Below are 23,662 nucleotides of genomic sequence, written 5' to 3'. Positions count from 1 at the left end.
TGTGAAATGCTGTCGCTACTGATGAACTATAGTTAACAACAAGTAAATGGATTTCTTAAGCAGGCTTTTTTAAAATCTAACAATGCAATAGATTATTTTCTTCTTATCCTCACAGTAAGGGCAGCAGTACTTCCTACTGAAAACTGCATCCATGTTATCTTGTTCTAAGCACTGCAATCCTGTGCTTTGCAAGATTGCCAGTATCTTCTTTTTTCCAGCTAGTGAGCTTAGTAGCCAAATATAAAAGGTGATGCTTAAGCCAACTGAATGTCCAAATCCTGTTCGCACACGGTAGGGAACTGCTGTCTCAAGGTACCTTAAATAATACCTGTAAAATATTTTGGGAATTCTTTGTACTGAGCTGCTACAGTTACCCTTTCTCAACTCCTTGCTGAGAAACTCAGTGCTTGCTGAGTTCTCAAGGTACTCTGAGCCTCCTCATCCCTAGTAATGATAAGGTGTTGTTAGCAACCCAGCTGGGAGCACTGGTCTCTGCATCACTGTTCTGAAAGTGTCTCTGCCTTTCTCTCCCTTCCTGGACTGCTGCACAGCCTTGCTGGCTGCTGGCTGCTCTCTGGACTGGAACATGGCAGTTGGTTCCATACCACAAAAGCAGGGTGAACCAATTAGTCCTTTGCAAAGCACTTAGAGAGCATGAACTGAAGAGACTATGACTGGAAGGCACTTCTTTTTTGTGGGAATACTGTGGGTAAGGCAGGGATCAGCTTCCTAAAATGAGTGAGAAAAAGAAGGGTTGGATTCAGCATGCTAATGCTTTTGTCTTCAGGCAAAGACTAGCACATAGAGGAAAATTGTTGCTGCAGTGTAAGCATCAAGAAACACATTCAAATAAGGGTCTAATATTTACTGGACTGTAGCAATACTTGCAAGACTACATGGACACAAGACTGCAGTGTGCTCCATTGACGGAGCTCCCTTCGTTTGCCAGTGATTTCCCTGCAACACTTGTGGCTTCTCCATGCTGAAGTGGAGGGGATTCAAGGAGCCAGTGTTGTTCATGACCAAAGTGCTCACCTTCACCCTCAGACTGATCCTGCAAAGGGCAATATCATCTTGGTGGCTGTGCTCCTCTGGGTGCTCATCATCAGCTTTCAAAAAGTGGCACCACCATGGTTGAGTTACTCTAAACACCTCCTGTACTGAGAACTACAAAACCAACTGAAGAGCAAGAGCAAAGCTTGCCAAAACCTAAGTCCCAGCCTCAATATATGCTCCCTACTCTCAATGTGGTTTTAGGTTGGTCAAATACAGTGCTTTAATGAGCTTAAGACAAATTTGAATTGCAGGCATTTGACTTGGGTTCTGAAACCAGACCATGGCCATGGAGATACCAAGTGCCTTCAAACTGTAAAGAAAATCAGGTGATGCAATCAAAACCAGGGACACTCTCCAAACCAAGTCTCTCTCACTTCTTTTGGTACTGATCAGTGTTTCTTTCAATAGAAAATGAAAAATAATAATTATTGCAATGATTGATGATATTTTTCTTTTTGTCAATAAAATATTATTCATCTAAGCTCCTCTTGCAATACTTGTGGATAATGATCTTCTTACTTTTTTTTTTTTTGTGGAAGAGGGTTGGTTTGGAAATCTTGCTGCAAATTGATGCTATGTTTAGCTATAAAACACCTATTTAAAGGATAGCAGTTTCTGGGGATGAGGTCTGTGGCAGAAGAACTCCCTCCAGTACTAGCTGTTTCTGCTCCTGCAGGTGGAGTCATGAGGTCCCTGCTCAGTGCTGCTCCCAGCTCTGGGTTTCTCTGCTGGTGAAAGTGAGGTGGCAGAATTGACTCTGCCATGGCAAGTGCTGCACTGACACTTTGTCTGCAAGGCCTATGTGGTAGCCTAGAAGACAGCAGCTTAAAAAGTAAAACATGAGTTAAATAGCCATGCAGTAAGACAAGGGATATCTGCCACATGGTACGCTGCCATCAGCAAATTCTCCTTCTCCCTTACCTCCTCTCACTCTGTATCAGTATTCTCCAATCTGTCCTAAAACATCTTCACCTTTGATTTTCTACCTGATGTAATTACAGAGGATGAGTGTTTCTCAGCTTTTTTTGGTATATGAAACTACCTCTGCATCAAAGAATGTCAGCTGAACTCGAGTACAGGACATGTATGGCTACACGGGAACTAAATATGAGGTCTCAGCTAGACCTCAAGTTAGATCTCGAGTATCTTCACTATACAGAAAAGAGAAATGGGACGATAAGAAGCCATCCCAGGCAGATATCTTGGTATTTTCCTCAGATATTACTTTTGTTTTACACGTGTGATCCCAAGAGAATCAACATCACCATCACTGGTGCCAGCGAATGGAGTGAGCACCAGGGACAACTGGAGCAGGGATGCCACAGCCCCTGCTAATGTGCCAGCAAAGCCCACAGTGAGACAGACAGAGCACCATCCAGAGCAAGGCTAGCAAGGAGCAAGCTGAAGGGCATAGGCTAGTCTTTGCTCCAGCTTTAATACTTGTTGAGCTAATTACATCAGACAGATGCAAGCTGATCTCAATTTTTCTGGCATGCAGCTCCTCCCTTCCTCCTGTATCAGACAAGCCTGCCCCAGGGAGGAATAATTAAGATGTGCAGTTAGAACAACTGGATTTGATTAATAAACACAGCAAAAGAGAGCAAAGGCTTTAATGTCCCAAAAGGCCATCAAGGGGAGGTCAAACTAAACCATATGAGCTCACTTCTTACTTTGTTATGTCTTTGTTGTCCTACATGGTCCTCGCTCCAGCAATAAACAAATTTACCTACTGTGGATTGTAGGGAATGCCCACGGTCATCCTATGACCAACTACTATCACTTGGGGTATTTTTAAGTCAATTAACAAATGGGCAACTAAGGTTCCATGGAAGCCAGGAGCCAGGCAGCCATGAGATGAACTATCCCAAAAACCAGAACATATGGTCAGCATAACCTGAGAAAGTTAAGTCTTGCTTAAAGACACACCTGCATTACTGTAAATACTTACTAATTCCAGAAAGTACTAAAAGTCCCTTGGCAAAATCCATTGGGGTTTTTTAATACAGAAGATGCTTCAGATTAGCCATTTTTAAACACTTGACAGACTTGTTAGATGTGGCTCAGAGAGCATCAGCCAGTTCTATGACATATCTGCCATAGGAGAGAAAGGTAAAGAACTACATCTCTTTTGGGGAGCATCAGATTGATCAAAATGCTGGTTAGCATGTTTCTGCAGTCCTGGCCTCCAGCAGAGATGTACATTTTGGATTTCTGAGACAAAACCCAGTGAAGTGGCTAAAATAACCAATCAAGTTAAATGAAGATGAAGAAATTAATTGGCAGCCTGCCAACTTCTACTCAGTGAAGCTCACTAATTAGCTTCCATAAGTGATTGCTTTCAAACTACCTGCTGGAGATGGTATCCATGGGCTGTAAGTAGAGGGAGGCAGACTGTGCCACTTGCCCAGCAAGACAGTAGCTACTACTGCACATATCACATAAGGTCTCACTACAACTCAACTCCCTTCTGACTCAAAACAGCCCCAGCCTTCAAATAGGCACTTTGAAAAAGTAGCAACATCTCCTTTAGACAACTGCAGCTCCTCAGAGTGTGTTTTCTGCATACCTGTTCAAATGCATTTAGCTATTGCAGAGCAAGATGTGGAATTGTTACAGTATTAACATTTGATTACCGTTTACTACCTCTGTTAACATGTGAGAATCATTACATTTCCAGTTGAATTTGGAGAAGCTAAAGGTAACCCTGGTTTGGATGCAGTGAGTTTCTATAAGGTTAAGGCTACTGCTCCACTATGTGTATGTACTGAAGTTTGCCATATGCATTAGAATAAAGGCAAGTACTATTTTAATTACAAGCTTGAAGCTGGGAATAAAGCAAATAAAGAAAGCCACATGATGCTTCAAGAGACTCAGGAATTAGGTACCATCACTCTTGTTTACCCTACTAAATCAGCTAATGGAGAGTTTCTGCTGGAAGCACAGAATGGAGGTTAAACATTGCCTTTCAGAGCTGTTTGTATGCAGTTGAAAACCAGCTTTATTTCTCTTCTTGCTAGTCACTCTATCAGCAATGCCAACCTTTGGACAACCTTTCAAATTTTAACATTTATTCTAAGTTAGCTTAAGCTTTAAGTACTTACTCCATACATTAAGATCTTTCTCTTTACACATCAGGCATTTGCTATGGTATGCCTGCAGTCCAGGACCTTCTGGCAAATATATCAAATCCAGCTCTAGGACCAAGTAGTTTATAAGAAACATCTTCTAATTTTAGTTCAAAAAGTGGCAGCAAACTAGCATAGGTTAAACATAAGTCAGAATGCTCTGTTTCAATAAGCAGACTATTTTATTACCAACAGCCCCTGTATTAGATGACACTAAGTAGTAAATACTATGAGCTATCACATTTAATCCAAAGGCAGAAGGGGTAGCATATCTTTTCATAAGATTAAATAAGAGCTCTTAATCATATTGCACATAAAAAAGATGTCAAGTTCCATTTCTTATCTCTTTTATACTAAAGCCCTGGGCAACACAGGCCAGAAAGCCTGTCAGCCAGCTTCAGCTTCCTGGGTTTTCCTGTAACATATTTTAGTTCTCACACACATAACATGCAGTGTGCCACTTGTGGAGCCTGTGCTGTATTCTCTCTTTAATGGACTGGTATGTTCATAAACAGCCACCAGTGCTGGCCACAGCACTTGTAGACGAACTCACAGAAAACCAGCACTGCACTGAACCTGCAATATGCAACATGGTATGCACATGTTCAGTAGTGAAAAACAAATGTGAATTCACACAGTATTCAATTTGTTGACAGTCAACCTTCTTCTAATCACATATGAAAAAAGACAATTCAGTTTCCCTACCCATTGAGGGGGTTTCCTTCACTTCAGTTGGGAGGGCAAGGGTAGGGGAGATCCATTTATTAGTAAGTTCTGGGCTTGCAGCATGTGGTCTGCCCTCATATATGTTTTAAGAGCCATCCTTGACACATTAATTTTCTACAGATTAATGAAACACAGGACCAGTTATTTCAATATACTTTATTTTAAAACAGGTAGGTCACAAAGCACTAAGCTTAGCCCGTTCTGCCATACACAAGCTACAAATACTTGTTTGACAGTTGAGGGTCAGTCTTTAGTAGCATACATGAAAAGTGAATAAAAATCCATATAAAACAATATTCAAATAGTTTCCATAGGAACACAGATAATTGTGACCCATCTCCTAGTCATTTTTCTTGCATTTATGCCAAACCTAAATGTTAAAAAAAACACTTAAAAAGTCTACCAACAATTAAGTTAACAGTCCCCCAAATGCCCTAAATTCAATGCCTAACCTTGCACTTAGTTACTAAATATTACCTATACATTAATACTAGCTGAAGCACAAGTTGCTGGATATTCAATTCCACTTTCCCAGGCACAAGAGACTGGCAGACTAGCAACATCCTGCTCCTCCACCTCAGCTAGGAACCCTTGCTCCTTGATCTGCTGCATTAGTTGCCTAGAAAGAAAAAAAAAAAAAAAAAGTGAGTCAGTAAAAACTGTTTCACTGCAATCTACCTAAAAATGTAAGGTACATTTTTTTTAAATGCCAGTGAGTATGAAATGAATTCTTTATGCAATAAAGGCAGACTCCATGCAGGTCACTTGTGGCTGGCTAGGCTTTAGGGTAAGTGCCAATACCAAGCTAATTTTACCATTTCTGTATAGGATTAAGATTTGCAAAGATGCACCTATACAGCTACATCTGTATAGCTCATGCTATACAGATTTACTAACTTAGTGCTCAATAGTTTAGAATTTCAGATGTGAAAATTCCTGACAACTTAACTGTCACTTATCCCACACCCTCACATTACTGGGTAATTTGAATCAAGGAAAAGTATGGATAACAGACTAGGAATATAAAGGAGCCGACCAGACCAGTAAGAACCAAGAATTCATTCCATACTCATCCAAGAGCTATACTAAAACACAACCTTATAAGAACTTCAGTTGACTGAGTTTTTGGACTTAGTTCATAGATTCATAGAAAGGTTTGGATGCAGCCCAGGACATGTTTGACTTTCTGGGCTGCAAGGGCACATGGCTGGGTCAAGCCCAGCCTCTCACCCACAGCATCCTTCAAGTCCTTCTTAGCTGGGCTGCTCTGGATCTGCTCATCTCCCATCCTGGATTCATACCAGGAGCTGCCCCCATCCAGGTGCAGCACTTTGCACTTGGTCTTGTTAAACCTCATGAGATTCCCATGGTCCCACTTCTCAAGCCTGTCCTGGTCCCTCAGGTGGCATCCGATCCCTCAGGTACATCAACAGCAACACTCAGCTTGGTGTCATCTTACAGTTCTAGTTATCTTAGGTATGCAAGGCAAACAGTTGTGCTACTGCATGGCTCCTCATGTATTACTGGTTTTTACTTACACACATGTAATCATCTTGTCCTTTATCTTTCACAGTTTCTAGTCACAAATTTAGTTGTTCACCTTCAGAATTTGTAGATGACATTCCAAAAGACTTTTGCCTGTCCTAGAAAGATCTGCATAATCTCATTGGTGCATGCCTCGCAGTTCAGGGCCAGCCTTTATCACAGAATTTTCTTGCCAAAACAGAAAACACACACAGGCCTGAAAGAGGGCTGTGCTGTGGCTTTGGATTACAGTTATGTTTGCATAATTAAGCTCAGCATGCCTCAGACCAAGTATTAAATTTTAACAGCAACCTAGTGATACAGTGAAAAAGCAAATTATTCTCCCACAGAGCCATTTTTAGTTCAATTAGACAGTCTTGGAGTGTTAAGGGAAGTCTAAAAGCTTCAGGTGTTTTGAAAAATGCTTCAATCAACTGGAGGTTTCACTAAGGGAAAGAAGAAATACAAACCCTGCTTATACCGGCAGAGTTAGTAGAAGAATAGAAGAAGCTTCCTCTTACTTTTATGTCAGGAATTCCCTTGAACTTAAAGATTTTCAATACATTCTAAAACAACCCAATAGCAGAGCTAATCATGCTTTAGGCTAACACTTCTGCCCAAAAGTCCTCTGCCAGTTCAGCAGGCAGATACCAGTAGAGAGGTAAGGGCTTCCTCTTAATGGAAACCCCACTTTTACAGAAGGAGAAATCCATTAACCTGTGTTACACTGCAGAGCACACAGGTTACTTTAAACTGCTGTTTAAGTTACACTTTCACAGTATCCTTGCACTTAAAAGGTAGTCCTGCTTTCTTTACTTACCTGCTTAATAACTTCCATTGGAGATCTAGCACTCTGCACTGAGCACTGAGCCAGAGCTCAACCTAAACCAAGGAATAGCTCTCAAACAAACATAGAGATCATACTGTGAAGCAACACTGCTGAATATCCCTGCATCCTGCAGTCAGGATTTAGTAAGCTACTAATTTAGAAGACAACATATTCTAACTGTAATTGACTGGTCTCTGATTACAAGTCACAGAAGCTAAATGTAAGGAATTCATAATGGTTCTGTATGTTGTGCAACAGTGAAAACACTAGCTAGAATCTAGACTAATGAAGTCTCCTAACATTACCCCTTTAAAAGCATCTCTCCTATAAGTGTGTACAACAGAGAAAAGTAATTAGTAGCATCAGCATTTTTCTAACCACACAACAAAAACCTTCAGAGGCACTGCCTTCTTCCACACCAGGAGGTTTTACAAGAGCTGTGGCACCAAAACTAACCTTGCCTGTTAAGTGGTAGCCAACTGATACCAGATATTTATTACAGTGATCTCAGAAGCACTGATGGCTCAAGATACTTAGTTACTAACCATGCTGGTCTTGACATCACGTAGTGTATTGTTGGCCTCTGGAATCCATTGAAAGTAGAAGCTGCTGCAACAGTATAGGCACCCATGTTTTCAAATAGGATCCAGTCACCAACTTGCAGCTCTGGCATATTAAACCGCTCAACAATCCGATCTAAGCCATCACAGGTTGGTCCCCAAATGCTGCAGGAGTAGCAGCTGTCATCTGGCTTAGGCCGCTAAAGAAGAGAGTGGAGTTTAATTATCTGACTATCAAAACAGAGCTTCCAGAAGTAATATCATAGTGTAACATTCCCCCTCTGAAGAAAAGGAAGAGCTGCTTGCAGGTTCTTCACCTATGGCTTTGAGTTAATTCTACTGTGTGCTTCATAAGTTAAACGCCAGAGTCTGGCAACATGAAGGGAGCAGTGAACTGAGAAGTGACTGCTGCGACAAGGATTCTCCTACACCCATGATATGTGACTAGTACGTGATTTTTCTGAACAGGCATACCTTTTGCAGGACTGGCTTAACATGTGCATGATCATACAAGATGCAGTTGAATGATCCATAGACCCCATCATTCACATAGTACATAAGAGTTTTGTCATTTGCATCATCTTCATCTGGAAGAAGTCGAGACACCAGTGAGAAAAAGTCTTGGAAAGACACACACAGTTGGCTAGATCTAAGTCTAGGTCTTGACTTACATACCATCAGAACCTGTTTGCTCCTTTAAGACAATTTTCTTTGCAATGATGTTGACTGCCAGTGTGAATGCTGATGCAACATAGTATCTTCCTGGCTCTGCAATAATATTTATTCCAGAATCTGAAGGGAAGTATTTATCCAGGGCTGGGTTGATTACACTTGTGATCTAGGGAAAAAAATCAGATGCCAGTATTAGTATTTCAGCAGATATTCAGGTGCTACCTTAGAAGTCTGAGATGAAGTAAGACCCTTAAATTCAAAATTATATACTATTGAAACATGTAACCTCTATTAACATCCATTGTAACTTCTATTGACTGCTTTTGCTTTTTCTCATTCAAGATCTTGTTTGCAATTAAATTTACTATATACAAGGCAACAAAAGCAGACACCACTTGCAGTTTAAAGTTTAAGTAACAAAACAGGTCATGTTTGAGGCTGAAGGAAATCACTCCTCCTAGGCTCATTAAACTGTCACTAAGGCCCTGCAAGTCCCCACACTCCAAATTTGATTTGTAGTCCACCTGTAGTGTTGCTACTTATGCACTATTCCACAGCTTACTAAATCCTAAAGGTGTCATCTCATGGGATCATAAGCATACAGAAGGCTTTACCATCGTAGTTGAAATTCAATTGCCTTCATGAACAGTTATTTCCAGGTTCTGAAGATACCTCCAACCACAACATGACTATCATGCTGTGGAGCCCAATGACATAATTTGCTTTTGATGCCTCACATATGCCCATACTGCACTATGAGAAGCCAGACTTCAGTAGGCAGTACCAAAAGGGCTACAATGTTAGCTCACACTATTATAAGAAAACTTTTTATGTAACCCACTGTATCTTTGTGTTAATATGTAACATTTAACACCTCTTTGGGTTAGAAGGCAAGGTGCTCTGATAACACTGCTTTAAGTGGAAGTCCCATCAATATGCAGCTCCCTTGTCTCTTCCGAAAGCAGAGCTATTGCTGAGGTAAAGCAGACTGGAAAACACTGAACAACTTAAAAATTATCCAAAAGCTAGTCCTAAATCAGATCCAATGCTGACCTCATATGCTGCCACCCCCAAGGACAGTATGGGTTCAGGACTACCCTTTCACCCTATTTGGGTGCAGTACCCATCTATTCAGTCTGAAGTACAGCACCAACTGGAAGAAGTCTCCCAGTAACAATCAAGCCTGTAGTTCAAACCGGTTTTTCTTTTTTGAGACTTCTGCATGTTTGTGCAATCATTTAGCTATGTATCTAATGAGCTCATATAATTTCTAGTTTTCAGATTAATTCTTCTTTCCCTTTTAATTACATTTCTGACCAAGCACACACATTTTTGCAAATGTGTCTGCATACAAACACAAAAAGCAAGATTTTATTTAATCCAGATCAACACTCAAAGCAGACTCCAAAACCTGAGAACTTCTCAGCAAAGCTATACCTCTTCAAATTTAAGCTTGACATCTTCAGACCCAGGAAAGCCACCACCAATATCAAGCAGATACATATTGAAGCCAAGTTCAGCCTAAAATGAGATGAACAGCAACACTGTCAAGAAAAGTTTATAATTTATGTCAGTTTATAATTTATCTTATTAACTTAAAAAGTAATGTGAAGTCATTTCATTAACACTTAAAACAGAGCAAACACATGTTCACGTAACAGCAATTTGAGTTTGAGCTGCCAATTTCAGTTTTGCCAAGCTGGTCAAAGTAAGCTACCAGGACCTAAAAAATTCCTACAACATGAAGTCAGTGACTTAGCTAGCTTTTAACCCTGTAGCAGTTGTACAGTTCATTCAGTTTTGCCACAACAGTTGAGCCGTAGTCCCAGAGAAAGTAGAACTAGACTTACTCCCATATCAAACACACAACGGGCATCAGAAATAGCTTGAACAAAGGTCTCTGGGTCTGTACATCCACTTCCAACATGGAAACTACAAAAAGATACAAAATATCAGTTGCTATTTGGCACATTAGTCAAGAAGTTTATACAAAACTTCTGTCACCACATGCAAAGGCATCTCTATTGTCAGGTAGACCATTTAAAGGAAACTTATTTGGTACTATATTTTGATATTGTCAGCTCACCTAACTCCAACAATGGCAAGGTCAAGCTCTTTTGCACGCTCCAGAAGAAGCCTGCTAGTCTTAAGTGTAGCTCCAAATTTAACACTCAGACGACAGACTGCTTTGGAGTCATCAGTGGTAATGCGCAAGACTAACCTAGAAACATGAAAAAATGAGGAGTTAAGTTTCAGTACAACAGACATCATCACCAGGCATGTATGATCTCAGAATGAGACTGAGCTTAAAGCTCTGTGTATCCCTTCCTAAAGTGCCAGGAAACTCTACAAGATTAGATTTCATTGGTTAAAAGTATGTTTATTATTTCACAGTTTTGCAGACTACCTTAAACTAATGAACAAGATTCAGATAAAGCAGATATTTCTGTATCTTGGGAACCCATGGAAGAATTACAGAACAATTAGCATTACTTACTTGGCTTTTGGATGGGCCCTTGCAACTTTCATTAGTTCTACTTCACTATCAAATGTCATCATCTGCACACCACTGCTGGCAGCATGTTTGATTTGAGATACTTGTTTGCAGGGATTTGCATATATTATTCGCTCAGGAGGCACACCAATGCTCTGTACCAGCTGTATTTCAGTCTGAAGAAAGAACAGATTACACTTGCAGAAGATATTTCTAGATGGATGATTAATATCATCAGAACAACAAAAGCAACACCACTCAGTTATGCTTAATTTTATACAAACATGTCTTGTAAGGCTGAACAGATACCAACATCACAGGTCAAAAGAGAGTCGAGATCTCACCTTACTGGCACAATCAAATCCTGCCCCAAGAACAGCAAGTGTCTTCACAACGGCTTTGCTGTCGTTGCATTTTACGGCATAGAAGGGGGTCACCCGAGGAAGGGCCTTATGCCACCGCATGTGCTTCTTCACAATGTCCCCGAGGTCAGCAACATAGAAGGCATCTTTATCATCCTAGAGCAAACACACATCTTAACATTTCAAACAACAGATAACAGGATAAGCCTAGAGGTCAGCATTTGAGGGGACTGTCTTGTGGGTCATTTGCAAGGACAACTTGTTCTATTAGTTTATAAGTTTGTAGCATCGTGAAATGTAGTGGTTTTCCCCTCATACTTACAGAAGATGACACTTCATTTATTTTTTGGTCAAGGATATCCTTGGCTGTAAAGCCTTCATCAAGGAAGGTCAACTCAAATTCTTCTTTGCTGAAGTTACTCATGACTTCTAAGATTTCAGGTTTATGTGAAAGGACTTAGGTATGAACTGCTGGGAAAAAAAAAAGTTAATTACTTAATTTGAATTCATATAGTTTACATTTAATATTTCACTTAGATTCATATAGTCATTATATGACCACTACTTCGTGCTCATATAATTTACAATTATACAGCTCCTACAGTGATCACTAATAGCTGCATAGATCAGACACTTGCATAGTGACAGAACAGATGTAATCAGAACCAAGGAGGCAGACCAAAATAATCTTTCTAGCTTAAAGGAAAATTCTCCTCTGTTCAACAATTCTATGATGCTCTGAATCTGCTCAAAGAAAAAAACAATCAAATAAATACTGTCAGTTATTATTAGCCTGGCTCCCTGGAAGTTTCTGCTCTCTTTTCCTTCACCTCCACAACAGAGCTATTAATATTATGGCTAGTGTCTACTTACGACTTTTTTTTTTTAACAACTCCTAAGCACTATTTTAGCCCAGCAGCTTCAGAAGAAAGGGTTTACTTGTTATTGCCAACAGAATCCAAGACTTCAATGACTTCTGAGTAGTGTCAAATCTCATTATATCCAAGCCAGGTAAATATCTGGATTCTCAATACAGTTCAGACTATGCATAAAGCAGACATGAGAACAGGGCTTTCCTTGAAGTTGTTCTGTTGGTAGTTAGAGTTTCTCTGTTCTACTCAAGACCTCCAAGCTACAGGAGAACCTCAGCTGTCATGAGTGGCAGACACACACTTTGAGACTGGTTCATAACTCTCACCTGCAAAGTCTTAACAGGGATCCCAATTAGTACTTTAGAACAAGGTTTTACAGCAGTCCATCACAAATCTTCATTGCTAACAGAAATCTACCTGCCAAGTAGAAAGTCCCTTGAGAACTAGAACTAAAGAGCAAAAGCACACTCCTCTGCCATCCATGACCCACCCTTTCACTGGATAGTCAAAATACAGAACAACAGCATTCTCCATCAAGCTGTTAAGCAGAGTGCATGCTACCTTTCAAAGCCTTGCAAGTCACTCATAGGGGAGATACGGTTTCATGTAACGGGGTTCAGCCCTCTTCCTTCTCTCAGCAATTTTTACAATCAAACTAGTCATGCAGACTAGGATGAAAACTATGCAAACTCTGACTTATTCACTAATATTGTTACTGCTTCCTTTACTTTCAGAAAGTCTGGCTATAAACCAATTGAAAAAGGATGCTTTATAGCTGCTACAGATTAACAAGTTTCTAAAACCAACAGAATTGTTAATTCCATACATGTGTAAAACAACATGCATTGAATTTTACTGAATAACTTTGAAACATCAGCAATTATACTTCATTTCAACCTTCAGAAACATATGGCAACAAGAGCTACTTCATATCTTTTGATCATTTCTCACTTATCAGACACAAATCAAATTTGAGATTCAAACTAGATTAAGCTTTGATTCTAATAAACCCAACAATCCATTGAACCTCATTCTCCTTCTGCTCTCATTCACGTGCAGTGATAATTCTGCCACAAGCTGGATTAAAGTCTTCTCTTTAAAGCCTCTTTGAAAGGACCATGAGAAATAGCAAATTAAACACTTCTCAGGAAGGTGCTTGTTACTAAGGAGAAGCTGCATCTCATCATAGACTCGCAGCTTTGCAGAAAACAGTTCAGGGACTTCAGCTGTGGTTAAGAGATGTGAACACCATCAGGAAGAATTTAGTTTAACCTCACCTCTGCAGAGAAGTGCATCAACAGCACTTTTCCTTTTAACATATAAAAGGGAAATTACTATTACTGGCCACAACAGATTTTGTTAAAAAGTTCTTACAAGCTTTCCATCTCCACCTCATTGCACAATTTTAACTACAGTGTAATTACACAGCATACAGCCAGAACACGATCATGTAGGTGCAAACTGTAACCTCCCGAAGGATGTTTCTATTTGGACTGTGTGTAAAGTGTCTGCAGCTCCCCAGAAGAAAGGCAATTTATGCTCATCTAGAATTTGTTCTCCAGCATATTCCCCTATTTAGCAGCTGTACTTCGAGCTGAGTCATGCCTGCAGGCTCCGTACTCAAACAGCCAAGCTGCGTCTAGAAAAGGTGCCCGAGGCGCCCCTGACTCCGGAGCCTGCAGAGGCTGCGGTGTGCACGGACGGGGCCGGCTGCCCTGCGCTCACCGACGCCCTTCTCCCTGCCCAGCCTGACACTGCGGCTTCCCGAGGAGGCGCCTGTCAGCCCCGGGCTGCACCTTCATTACAGCCCACATCACCCTGCGGCTGGGCCCCCACCCCGAGACGGCCGGGGGAGCAGCGCTCCGCGGGAGAAGGGCCCCGTCCCCATCCCTCGGGGTAGTCAAGGCCCGGTCGGATGGGGCTCTGAGCAGCCGGGTCTAGTGGAAGTTGTCCCTGCTGCAGGCAGACTTAGAGCTAGATGGTCTTTAAGGTCCCGTCCAACCCAAACTACTCTGTGATTCTCCGATCCGCTCCCGGCCCAGGCCAGTGCCCGCCAGGTGTGCAGCGCCCCGGCGCCGCTCGGCCCTAGGGCGAGCCCGGCCGCCTCAAGCCCCGCTCCTGCCACGCACCTGCCTTTCCCCACCCCGGAAACAGCCCGGCGGCCACGGCGGGGCCATCCCTTCCCCCGCTGCCGGAAAGCGCCGCCAATGCTCCCCAGGCGAGCCGATCTGGTCCGCTTACAGCCGCCCGGAGCCTCCCGCCGCCCCGCCGGGACCGGGGATTCCCCGTGCCCGGCGGCAGCACCGGCGCCCAGCCCGGGCCGCGCCGCTTGCCAGCGGCCCCGCAGACACGTGGCTCCGCGCCGGCCGCTTCCGCCGCCCGCTCCGCTCCGCTCCCCGGCACAGCCCGGCACTCCCGCCGCCCGCCTCACCTCACAGCGGTGGCGGAGCTGCTGTCAAGCCTCCGCGGCAGCCGATCCCCTCGCTCCGAGCCGCCTCCCCCTCCTCCTGCGAGCCGGGCGCGGTGCGCGGAGCCGGGCGGGAGCGCCGGACCGGCTGAGGAGGAAGGAGCGGGGCTGGCGGGGCGAGCGGGGCGCCGCGGCTGACAAAGCTTCGCCACGGCCGCCGCGCTCCTATTTATAGCGCCGCGGCGTCGCTGTGGCAACGCACCAGCTCAAACCAGCCGCGATCGGCTGGGACCGGGCGCGCTCCCACCGCCGCTATTGTGACGTACGGCCGAACATGCGCACGGCGCCGTGCGCCCCCCGCCCGCCCCGCCCCGGCCCGGCCCGGCCCGGCCCCGGCCCGGCCCGGCCCCGGCCCCTGCCGTGCGCCGGGCGTGCCGAGCCTCTGCGCGGGCTGTGTCCCTCCCGGGACCCCTGCCCCGCGGGGCCGCCCGGGACGGGATCCCCCTGAGGGGTGACGTGCGCGACCCCAGCCCTGCCGGCTGCCAGCTGCCAGCAGGTGCATGGCCCGCGCCGACCCCGCCGCCGGTTCGGTACACCCGCGTCGGTACCGCAGCCTTAGCGTGAAAAAGCGGCTGCAGGAGGCCGGAGGGTTGCGGCTTCAAGCGATGCCTTTGGCAGGTGGTGGAGGAAAGCACTGTTGAGCCAGGGAGTCCGGAGTGTGTCACACTCGGCGTGTCGGTGGGGCGACAGAGCCATCCAGTCTGTGCGGCTCTCGCAGCCCCTGTGCTCGGCACTGGCTGCTGTCCGCAGCGATGCTGCCCCTGCCTGCATCTCTGACCACCGAGGGTGTTATACAGAACACTTCCCGTAACACTGACCAGTTTTTCCAACCGCTCTTGCTCTGACACTGGTAGCTGTTTCCACTGTAAGGTTATTTTGTATTACTAGTTTGTTTTAGAAATGGGCGTCCGTGGAAGGTGTAAAGTATCAATTGATCCTTTCAATCCATTTTTGGTTTAGCCCTGAAGGACTGTGCTTTCTGCCCTTGTCAGGAAAGACATTTTCTGCCCCTCTCCCGCTCTCCTTAAAAAGTTCAAGCTTCACCCCATGGTAGATGGACTAAGTCCTTGCCCTATGGACTGAGTTCCTGCCCTGTCAATGTTTGTGGGAGGACAGAGCTGCCCTTGCCGTGCTGAAAAAGTGATTTTTACACCCAGCCACCTCTGGAGCATTTATAAGAGAGGCAAGAAACCTTTCTGCAGCACATGCTGCAGGGCAGAGCTCAGGGTACTCCTGCTCCCCATCTCCAAGTCACTGAAGGCTATATTAATGGCTTTCTGAAGGTAGACATCTGGGCAGCCCCTACCCTCCTGCAGGGCTGGTGAGTGAGCACTGCAAGGTGGAGAAAACCCTCCATCCTACATGGGGAAAAGTGGTGGGAAATGCTGGCTGCTGTGGGGTGTGGGATGCTCTCATGGAGGTATCCAAAGCAAAAGGTTGTGCTCACTGGCCTCAGAGGTTCCATCCTCCACCACTCCCACCAAGCTCAGCTGGAAAACCCACTGTATTTCAGGCAGAAGCAGATCAAGGAGATGTCCTTGTCCACCCCATATTCTGTCTTCTGCAGCTGGGTTGGGGGTGGAGGGCACCAGGCTGGGGCTGCAAAACAATCCCTTAAAGGATTGGAATAAAGGAAAACACCAAGATCAAGCAGATAATGAACAAAAGGTGGACTGGGACACAGCCACAAGAAATGTCAGGGGACAGAGGTGCTGGTTTTGGTTAAAATAATTTAATGAAAGAAGGAACAAAATATCCTAAAGTATTTTAAACATATATATATATATATATATATATACTTGATGTGTGTATATGTTGTCACACATCCAGGCATGAATTACAGAAGGTTTTCTAAATAAGAGCAAAAAGTGAGGAAAACCATCCCAGTGTGTAGCACCTACATCAGCTGGTCCTAAGGACACTACCTGCCCTCAACAGCAGTTCTGGTGCAGCGGGGCCACTGCACAAGCATTGTCTTTGCTGAGATAACTCATCAAAATCTCTGACGAATTTCACACCACCTCCCCTGCCAGTTAACAGACCAAATAATGGGGTTCACATGCCTCTAGGTTTGGCTCTGTGGGCAGCAGATATAATTTAATTTCATTTTTCTTCTGCTGACTGTGAATAAACAGGGATTGCAGAATCACAGAGTAGTCTGAGTTGGAATTAAGCATTGGAAAAGCAGACAGAGAGGGAAGGGAAGGGCTGTGCCACCACCACAGGAGCTGGCTGCTCACTGAGCTGGCTCAAAAGCAGGCACTGTGGTCCAGATAATAGCAATGGCCATAACTTGGCCCCAGCACTCCAACACAGCTCTGGTACTCTCCACCTTCTCCCCTCTGGCCGGGGCTGAGAAGAGCCTGTGGCTGTCCCCAGCCGTGTCCTGGCTGACTGACCTTGGCTGGGGCAGGGGGGCAGGGGCCAGGTAGCACTGCCCTGGTGTGAGACAAAATGGAGCTGTACCCAAGGCTGGGGAGCAAAGGCTGGACTGCTCCAAGGGAAAGAGGTGACAAAAACAACCACAGGATGCAATTACCCGAGGAACTGATGCATTTTGCAGATAGATAATAGAAAGGTTTTATCAGCTCCTCAACAGGATGGGATTACCAAATATTACATCCTCCTCCTAGTTCCTGTCTCTGGAGGATCCTTGAGAGCAGGTGGTGACAAGGGCTGGCTTTGAGGAGCATAATGTTTGCAGGAGGTGCTCCAGTTCAGGACCCCTGGGTCCCTGTGCCAGAGGACAGTCAAGGGCAGCTTTCAGGCATATTCAGGTACAAAAAAGGAGGCATGTCCTCTGCTTCCTGTTTCCTGGCTAGTGCCCTGAGGGTCTGGCCAAGCTTCTCTAAGGGGCATGAGCAGCTGCCCAGCTCCACCAGTCACAAGGGCAGAGCAGATCCTGGGTGTGAAGAACTGGGGGATGCTCCTGCAGCTCTTGGCAAGTCACCACCAGTCTCAGACTACCTTATATGAAGCAGTTGCTTGGGCCAAAAACGTTTTCCAGAAGAGGGCACTGGAAAAGCATTTGTTGGTAGGAGACTGTGGCCATATCTTCCTGATGTTTCTCTTCCTCACTTTCTTTCTACACAGGGCCCTTGCTGCTGTGGAGAGACAGGATAGGGAGGACTCTCTGGCTTCCCTATAGCTGTCAATGTCTCCTACATCTTGCAGTACAGCAGCAGCTGCCTGGTGGGCCCTCACCCTGCTGATTGATGGGCGTCCTAGATCTTACAGACCCCTATATTTGGGAGGAGCTGAAGCCAAGCCCCAGGTTCCTTGAGCTTTGGCCAGGTGGGGAGAGCTGCCCAGTGAGAGAGAGACGAAGTGGCCAGCACCAACACAGCAGCTGGAGAAAACCTCAAGGTAATGCCTGGCATTTCTCAACTGCTTTCCTTCCCTCTGAGTCTACCCACGGTCTTTGTGCTTCCCAAGAATTTAAGCCCTGTGACAGCTCATGGAGGCTGGTAAATAGTACCTCCACTTTATGGATGAAAAACAAACTCAGAGGAAGATTCAGTGACTTACCAAGGATTGCAGAGAGTAAATTCCTTATAGGGGTGTGCTGAGATGTGTGCCCATGTGAGGTGGAAGTACTATGTGGGCTGTGGGATGCAGGATATGTGCATGGGGGAATCTCATGGGGCTACCTCCAGCTCTCTTGGGGCAGCAGCTCTTCATTATCTTTCAGTTCATTGACATAGAGAAAAGAAAAACTACAAATTGTCCCTGTCAGGCAAAAAAGACCGTTAGAGAAAACAATGTTTCCAGGATACATTTTTCATGTCTTTTATTACACATTTTCTAGGCATTTGAATACAGTTTCTTGCAACTCAGTGTTACAAATGTGATGTTACATCCTTTTGAGTCAGAGCAACAAACTAAAATAACTCCTTGCAGTGGCTAAATTAAAGGAGACAGAGTAACCAAAATTCCTGTGAAGTGACTGGAAAGCTTTGCTTTGCAGCTCAGCTCCAGAAATGCTTATGGATCTGTTTTCTGATTTGCCTTTTTTGGGCTTAGTAGCCCAGTTAAAAATTAGTTCAAAACCTCACATGCCATGAGGTGAAGCACATAACTCTGACATTACAGCACCAGTTTTGTGCCTGAGCCTTGTCTAATCCTTCAGTTACAGATTTGAGGCAGATATATATGAAAAATAAATTTTAAAACTCAGTGTTCTCATATGCATGTTGTTAAATATACTTGATATATCAAGATGTTTGAGTACCATCATCCTCAGTAAGAGCTCAGCACCACCTAGAAGTGAGCCAAATAATGAGATTTGACTCTTGTGTTGTTATAGTTAATTCACAGATTCTGTAGGCGATATACGATGGTATAGCAGAGTTTCAACACTTTGTATTTTAATAGACTCCTCATCTTGTTCTCAACAAAGACAATGTCAGAATTCTCTGAGAGTCAGAAAGAAAGAAAAGAGCTCTTGCAAGCTGTTGAACATTAGCTTGAAAAGCAGAGGTAAGCCTGTTCTGTGGAATTAATGGAAAGGGAGCCATGGAAATGACAGACAGATCCTGTGTGTGCAGGCAACAAGCGGGGAGGCAATGGTGAGTCCTGTTGGCACGGCACTGTGATGCTCAGCCCATACACTGCATCTCTCCCTCATGTAAAGAATGTCTTCTGCCATGGTGAAACCATTGCTAGGGCCACAGGGCATTGCTGTCACACATAATTCACAGCCAGCTTCTGAGCCCGCCCTGGTAAAGACCTTGATTTAGTCTAGAAACAGCCTGAAAGTTTGAGCAGTTTTGAGTGAGGAAGCACTCAGTGCTTGTATGCTCATCGAGTATCACAATGAAATGATGACCACTGGTTGTGTCAGTGCTGGATCTGACCCCTGGATGTGTCTTCTCCTGCACATACTGCAATGGCTACTCAGAAAGGAGAGTGCTGTCTGATGAGAGCAGCAGCAGCACCTGAGTATGCCACAATTTGCAGAAATTAACATCTTGCAGATTTAAATCCTAAGACTCTCGTGTGGATCCAGTCTTAAGGTGTTGTGCAAACACAGTGAGATGACAGACTGCTCCAGCAAACTCACAGTTGCTGGTGGGGAATTCACTGCATGGTGTGAACAGACAGGGAGCAATGGTGGCACATGGCACATATCGATGAGCACAGCCCAGCCCTGCTGGACTTCATGTGTGCATGTTGCTCATACTGACATTTGCTCACAAAGGTTTGCTGTCTGCAAAATGTGTGTCCCAGTGGAGAGCTCTGAGTACACACTTAAGATTTGCAGTAAAAGTAAGGACAGCTGGAAATCTCAGTGTCTTGGTTTTCCCCACAGCCTTCCTCCAACTTTTGCTGTCTTCAGATAGATGAGTGTTAATAACATGTAGGACATCTTTTTCTCTTAGGGCAGTGGAAAATTTAAGAAGCCCCTCAGAAGTCAGCATGGTTTCCTGGGGTTTGTGATAATATTAGTCTTCCGTTATCACCTTTGATAGCAGGAATTGATGATGTGAATGGTAGAAGTGAATATATTGAATGTGCATCAAACCTGTGACACAGCTCAGGATATCTGGGAAAGAAAAAAAGAAAAGTATATAATTTAGGAGGTTATAAGTTCTGGATATGTTAAGCATAGCAAGTATTCATTTCTTTCCATGGTAATTCTAGGTATATGTCATGTAGCAGACAGCTTCTCAGACTGAGAACTTCTGAAGGTTTTCATGTCAGGGGAAGGGAATAATACATTTCTGTATCATACATTCTACTCCTGGAAAAACTTTCAACATAAGTCTTTTGACACTACATAACAAATAGTACAAGACTTTGAAGTGGTAGTAGATTCCTTACTTTTAGTTCATATTCAGGGAATGAATGAGTTGTAATGTTACCTACACACTACCAACTGCAAACATCCAAGAAGCAACACCTCATATTGAAAACCTCACATTTTGGATTATGACTGGAGTTTAATTTGGGATTAGTTTAATCTGGTGAAGAGCAGTTTAAGAGATGATTATCTCAACCGTAGCTACAAAGATGGTGCAAAATTCTCAACATTGTCAGACATTATAGGGAAGAGCAATGGCCATAAGTTGTGCCACTGGCAGTTCTGATTGGATATTGGAGAAACTTTTTCTCCAGGAGAGTAGTGGAACCCTGAGACAGAGGTGGGGTGGCCATTCTTGGAGGTTTTCAAGTTTAAGCGAGAAAAAGCCATGGCTGACCTGCTCTGGTACCTGCTGATAGTCCTACTTTGGGTGTGAGGTTGGGCAGGAGACTTCTTTTACAGCTGGTATTTCTGGCTCTGTATTCTGCACTCAGATAAGCCCACGGGTGATGCAAAAAAACCTCATGACATTTTTTTTACTCGGTTCTCTAATGGTGTGAGTTGAGGCGTCTGCGTGCCAGAGATGTGACAAGGAAGGCACAGAGACATGTTGGGATGGAAGATGGCTGACCACTTCTCCCAGGACCCTGCTTTCTGTCTGTTGCACAGCCCCTGTGTTGGACCAGTGCTTCAGACAAAGACATTGACCAGGATGGTCAAACACCCTTGCAGGCAGGGGATGGGCAGTGTGGTGCTCCAAGCCTGTGCAAGGGGGAAGGAAAAGCAGAGAGCTTTCTTTGAGAGAGAGTCATGGGTCTGCCAAGCTTGTGCAGCTGTGGCCTTGCTCCCTGCAAGGGGTAGTCCTTTGGCAACTTGTGCCTGAAAACCTTTACTTGCCAAATCACACAGGGGGAAAGGCCAAAGAGTCACATCTTATGTGTCAGGAATTACATTCAATCCTATATCCATTAGGGGGCTTTTACCACCCTTGTTCTTGAACAGGTTAGATAAACCTCTGAAAAACTGAGTTTTGGAAGGGGCAGAATTCAGATCCAGATTTTGTCATCTGTTCAGTCATTTCATTAATAAGATGGAATAACTACTGACAGCAAGTAGTGGTTTTATGGAGTGAGACAGAAAGTTGTGTGTCTCAATGTGAAGCCTAGAGGCATACAACAGTCTTTTCCTAAACAAATTGAATCCTACAATTGTACCATTGATGAGACCTGCCTGAAATCAAGGGCAGCTCTATGCATGAAGTGGTAGAGCAGTAGAAAGGATCAGGCCTTCAGAGGTACATTTTCATCATAATGTTTGAAGATTTACGTGTATAACTACGCAACTCGGGGTGAGACTGTGCCTCTAAGGCAAAATATATGAGCTCACATAAAGAATTTATCATTATAATAACAATTTGCATTTCTATAGAACCTTTAATCTTAGGATCTCAAAGTGCTTAACAAACACAAATTAATTAATCCTCACAACTCTCCTGCAAGGTAGACATGTATTATGGAGAGTCGCTAGCAGCTAGCTTTCCATTATAAGTCTCATTTTAACTACCTCCTAACTTTGCCAAAACTAAACCAATACACACAAAAATTTCACAAGAATGATCTTGTCCTGGGGTAGGATCTTTTTAGAAATTGTGGAGCAAATAGGATAAGATAGTTTAAGATAAGTAGGTTAAATGGGGAAACCAGAAAGACATCTCTGAATGAACTAATGCACATAGTCCATTAGTCCAGAGGGGAGGGAAATGCAGAATTTGGGACAGACACATGTCTGTCAGGGGCTTCACTCATCCCCAGTTATGAAGAGGAAATCACTGGGAGCCACATATTACCTCCTTTGGAGAGTTATTCTGTAAAACCTTTGGGAAATGGCTGGATGAGCAGACCCAGCCATGGTCTGGTGTTGTAGATGGAATATTACCTTTGGGGAGAAGATGCCAAATCCAGCTTGAGAGCCAATGTCTGGCAGCTCGCCCACACATGGATGGAGAGCAAGAACAAATTCTTCCTCTGCACGCAAAAAAAAAAAAAAAAAAAAAAAAAAAAAAAAAAAAAAATTCCCAAGCAACCTAAACAGAAGGAAGAAAACCATCCTGGGAAAAACCACCTCTGACAACTCAGAGCTGCTCAGACCTGGGGCCCAGGCGTGGAGGAGGGAGACAAAGTCTTTCCTATTCCCTTCCTTCCAAAACAGGAGGGTGAGGTGTAGGTGGACAGTAGGGTGGAGGCTTGTCCCTTGGCCTCCGATTGGGGTTTGCTCTGGCAGGCTTACATGGATAGCAAATTGCTGCCACTCCCAGGAGGAAGGAGGAGGACAGGGGATTATGACTCAGGTGTTTGTAGGGTGGTACAGCCTCCAGGGATGCTTCCTCAGCCGGGTGCCCTAGGCTTGTTCTGAAGCCCCAGTGAGCACCTCATCCCCACGGAGGCAATCGGTGCAGCACAGTGCCTTGTGCTGCTTCCCAGCTACACCTTTGCCCTCCCCCCGGGCATGCGGGATGACTCAGACGCCCGTGCCCGTGTCGCTCACTCATTTGTACCCACGCCTTGCAGCCCTCGGCTGCCATCCCGCTTGTTGGCCCGCAGTGCACAACTGCCTGGCTCAGCAGGTGCTGTGTTTTGGTGACTCTTCTTAAGTTGCACTTGAGAAAAATAAAGCAAAGTCTGAAAATAACTCAGAAAGGTTGTGTAAAATCTGTGATGAGCTGTTGTTGGAGCATTTTCCAAGAGTATGTGGTTGGAATATACAGCAGGTAGTACCTGTAATGTTGAAAACTTTTGATATAGAGCCATCAGGGAGATCCAGTGGTCATTTTTTATTTTAAAAAAAATGGGATTTTACTCAAAATGGGGAGTGAGACAGACTCTGCTCTTAGTACTGTCCTTTGGATATAGACAATAGGAAGAATCCTCTTTGCAAAATCCATCAAAGAAGGGAGAAGAGAGCTAGAAAAGAAAGTACAGTTTGCCTTTTGCAGGCAGGTGGGTCCGGTGGCCCAAGCAGACCTGGAACACTGCAGGGGCCATGCAAGCAGCCCTCAGCAAAGCCAGCAGCAGGGCCTGCTGCCGGAGCAGAGCCCTGGCCCCTGGCCAGGGTCAGCCTGGGGTGCCCTAGAACAGCACTGCCTCCCTTTCACCACTGGAAGATTGCACAGATC

The 23,662-nt window shown here is 44.5% G+C and overlaps 1 protein-coding gene and 1 long non-coding RNA gene across 2 annotated transcripts; one reads left to right on the top strand and one right to left on the bottom strand.

Moving 5' to 3' along the window:
* Positions 1 to 5,048: 5,048 nt before the first annotated feature.
* On the bottom strand, positions 5,049 to 14,835 carry ODC1 (ornithine decarboxylase 1). Its single transcript, XM_068183465.1, has 11 exons — positions 14,652 to 14,835; positions 11,671 to 11,819; positions 11,331 to 11,504; positions 10,990 to 11,162; positions 10,579 to 10,713; positions 10,343 to 10,424; positions 9,930 to 10,013; positions 8,496 to 8,658; positions 8,295 to 8,407; positions 7,806 to 8,020; positions 5,049 to 5,526 (listed from the first exon to the last, which is right to left on the bottom strand). The coding sequence occupies exons 2-11, from the start codon at positions 11,770 to 11,772 to the stop codon at positions 5,385 to 5,387; spliced, it is 1,383 nt and encodes a 460-aa protein (XP_068039566.1). The 5' UTR covers positions 11,773 to 11,819; positions 14,652 to 14,835; the 3' UTR covers positions 5,049 to 5,384.
* Positions 14,836 to 16,989: 2,154 nt separating this feature from the next.
* On the top strand, positions 16,990 to 21,988 carry LOC137470300 (uncharacterized). Its single transcript, XR_010996991.1, has 2 exons — positions 16,990 to 19,091; positions 20,517 to 21,988. It is a non-coding gene; the product is annotated as an uncharacterized lncRNA (long non-coding RNA).
* The last annotated feature ends 1,674 nt before the right edge of the window (positions 21,989 to 23,662 follow it).

Source organism: Anomalospiza imberbis, chromosome 3 (genome assembly GCF_031753505.1).
Source record: "Anomalospiza imberbis isolate Cuckoo-Finch-1a 21T00152 chromosome 3, ASM3175350v1, whole genome shotgun sequence".
Taxonomy (NCBI): domain Eukaryota; kingdom Metazoa; phylum Chordata; class Aves; order Passeriformes; family Viduidae; genus Anomalospiza; species Anomalospiza imberbis.
The sequence above is the reverse complement of the archived record's forward strand: the minus strand, read 5'-3'. Positions and strand labels throughout refer to the sequence as shown.

What these genes read in the sequence shown, in the direction of transcription:
- ODC1 (XM_068183465.1), bottom strand. Translation starts at nt 11,772, where the DNA reads ATGAGTAACTTCAGCAAAGAAGAATTTGAGTTGACCTTCCTTGATGAA. An exon ending in TAAATGAAGTGTCATCTTCT is followed by an intron (nt 11,505 to 11,670) that starts GTAAGTATGAGG and finishes TGTTTGCTCTAG; the next exon opens with GATGATAAAGATGCCTTCTA. An exon ending in TTAAGCCAGTCCTGCAAAAG is followed by an intron (nt 8,021 to 8,294) that starts GTATGCCTGTTC and finishes TCTCTTCTTTAG; the next exon opens with CGGCCTAAGCCAGATGACAG.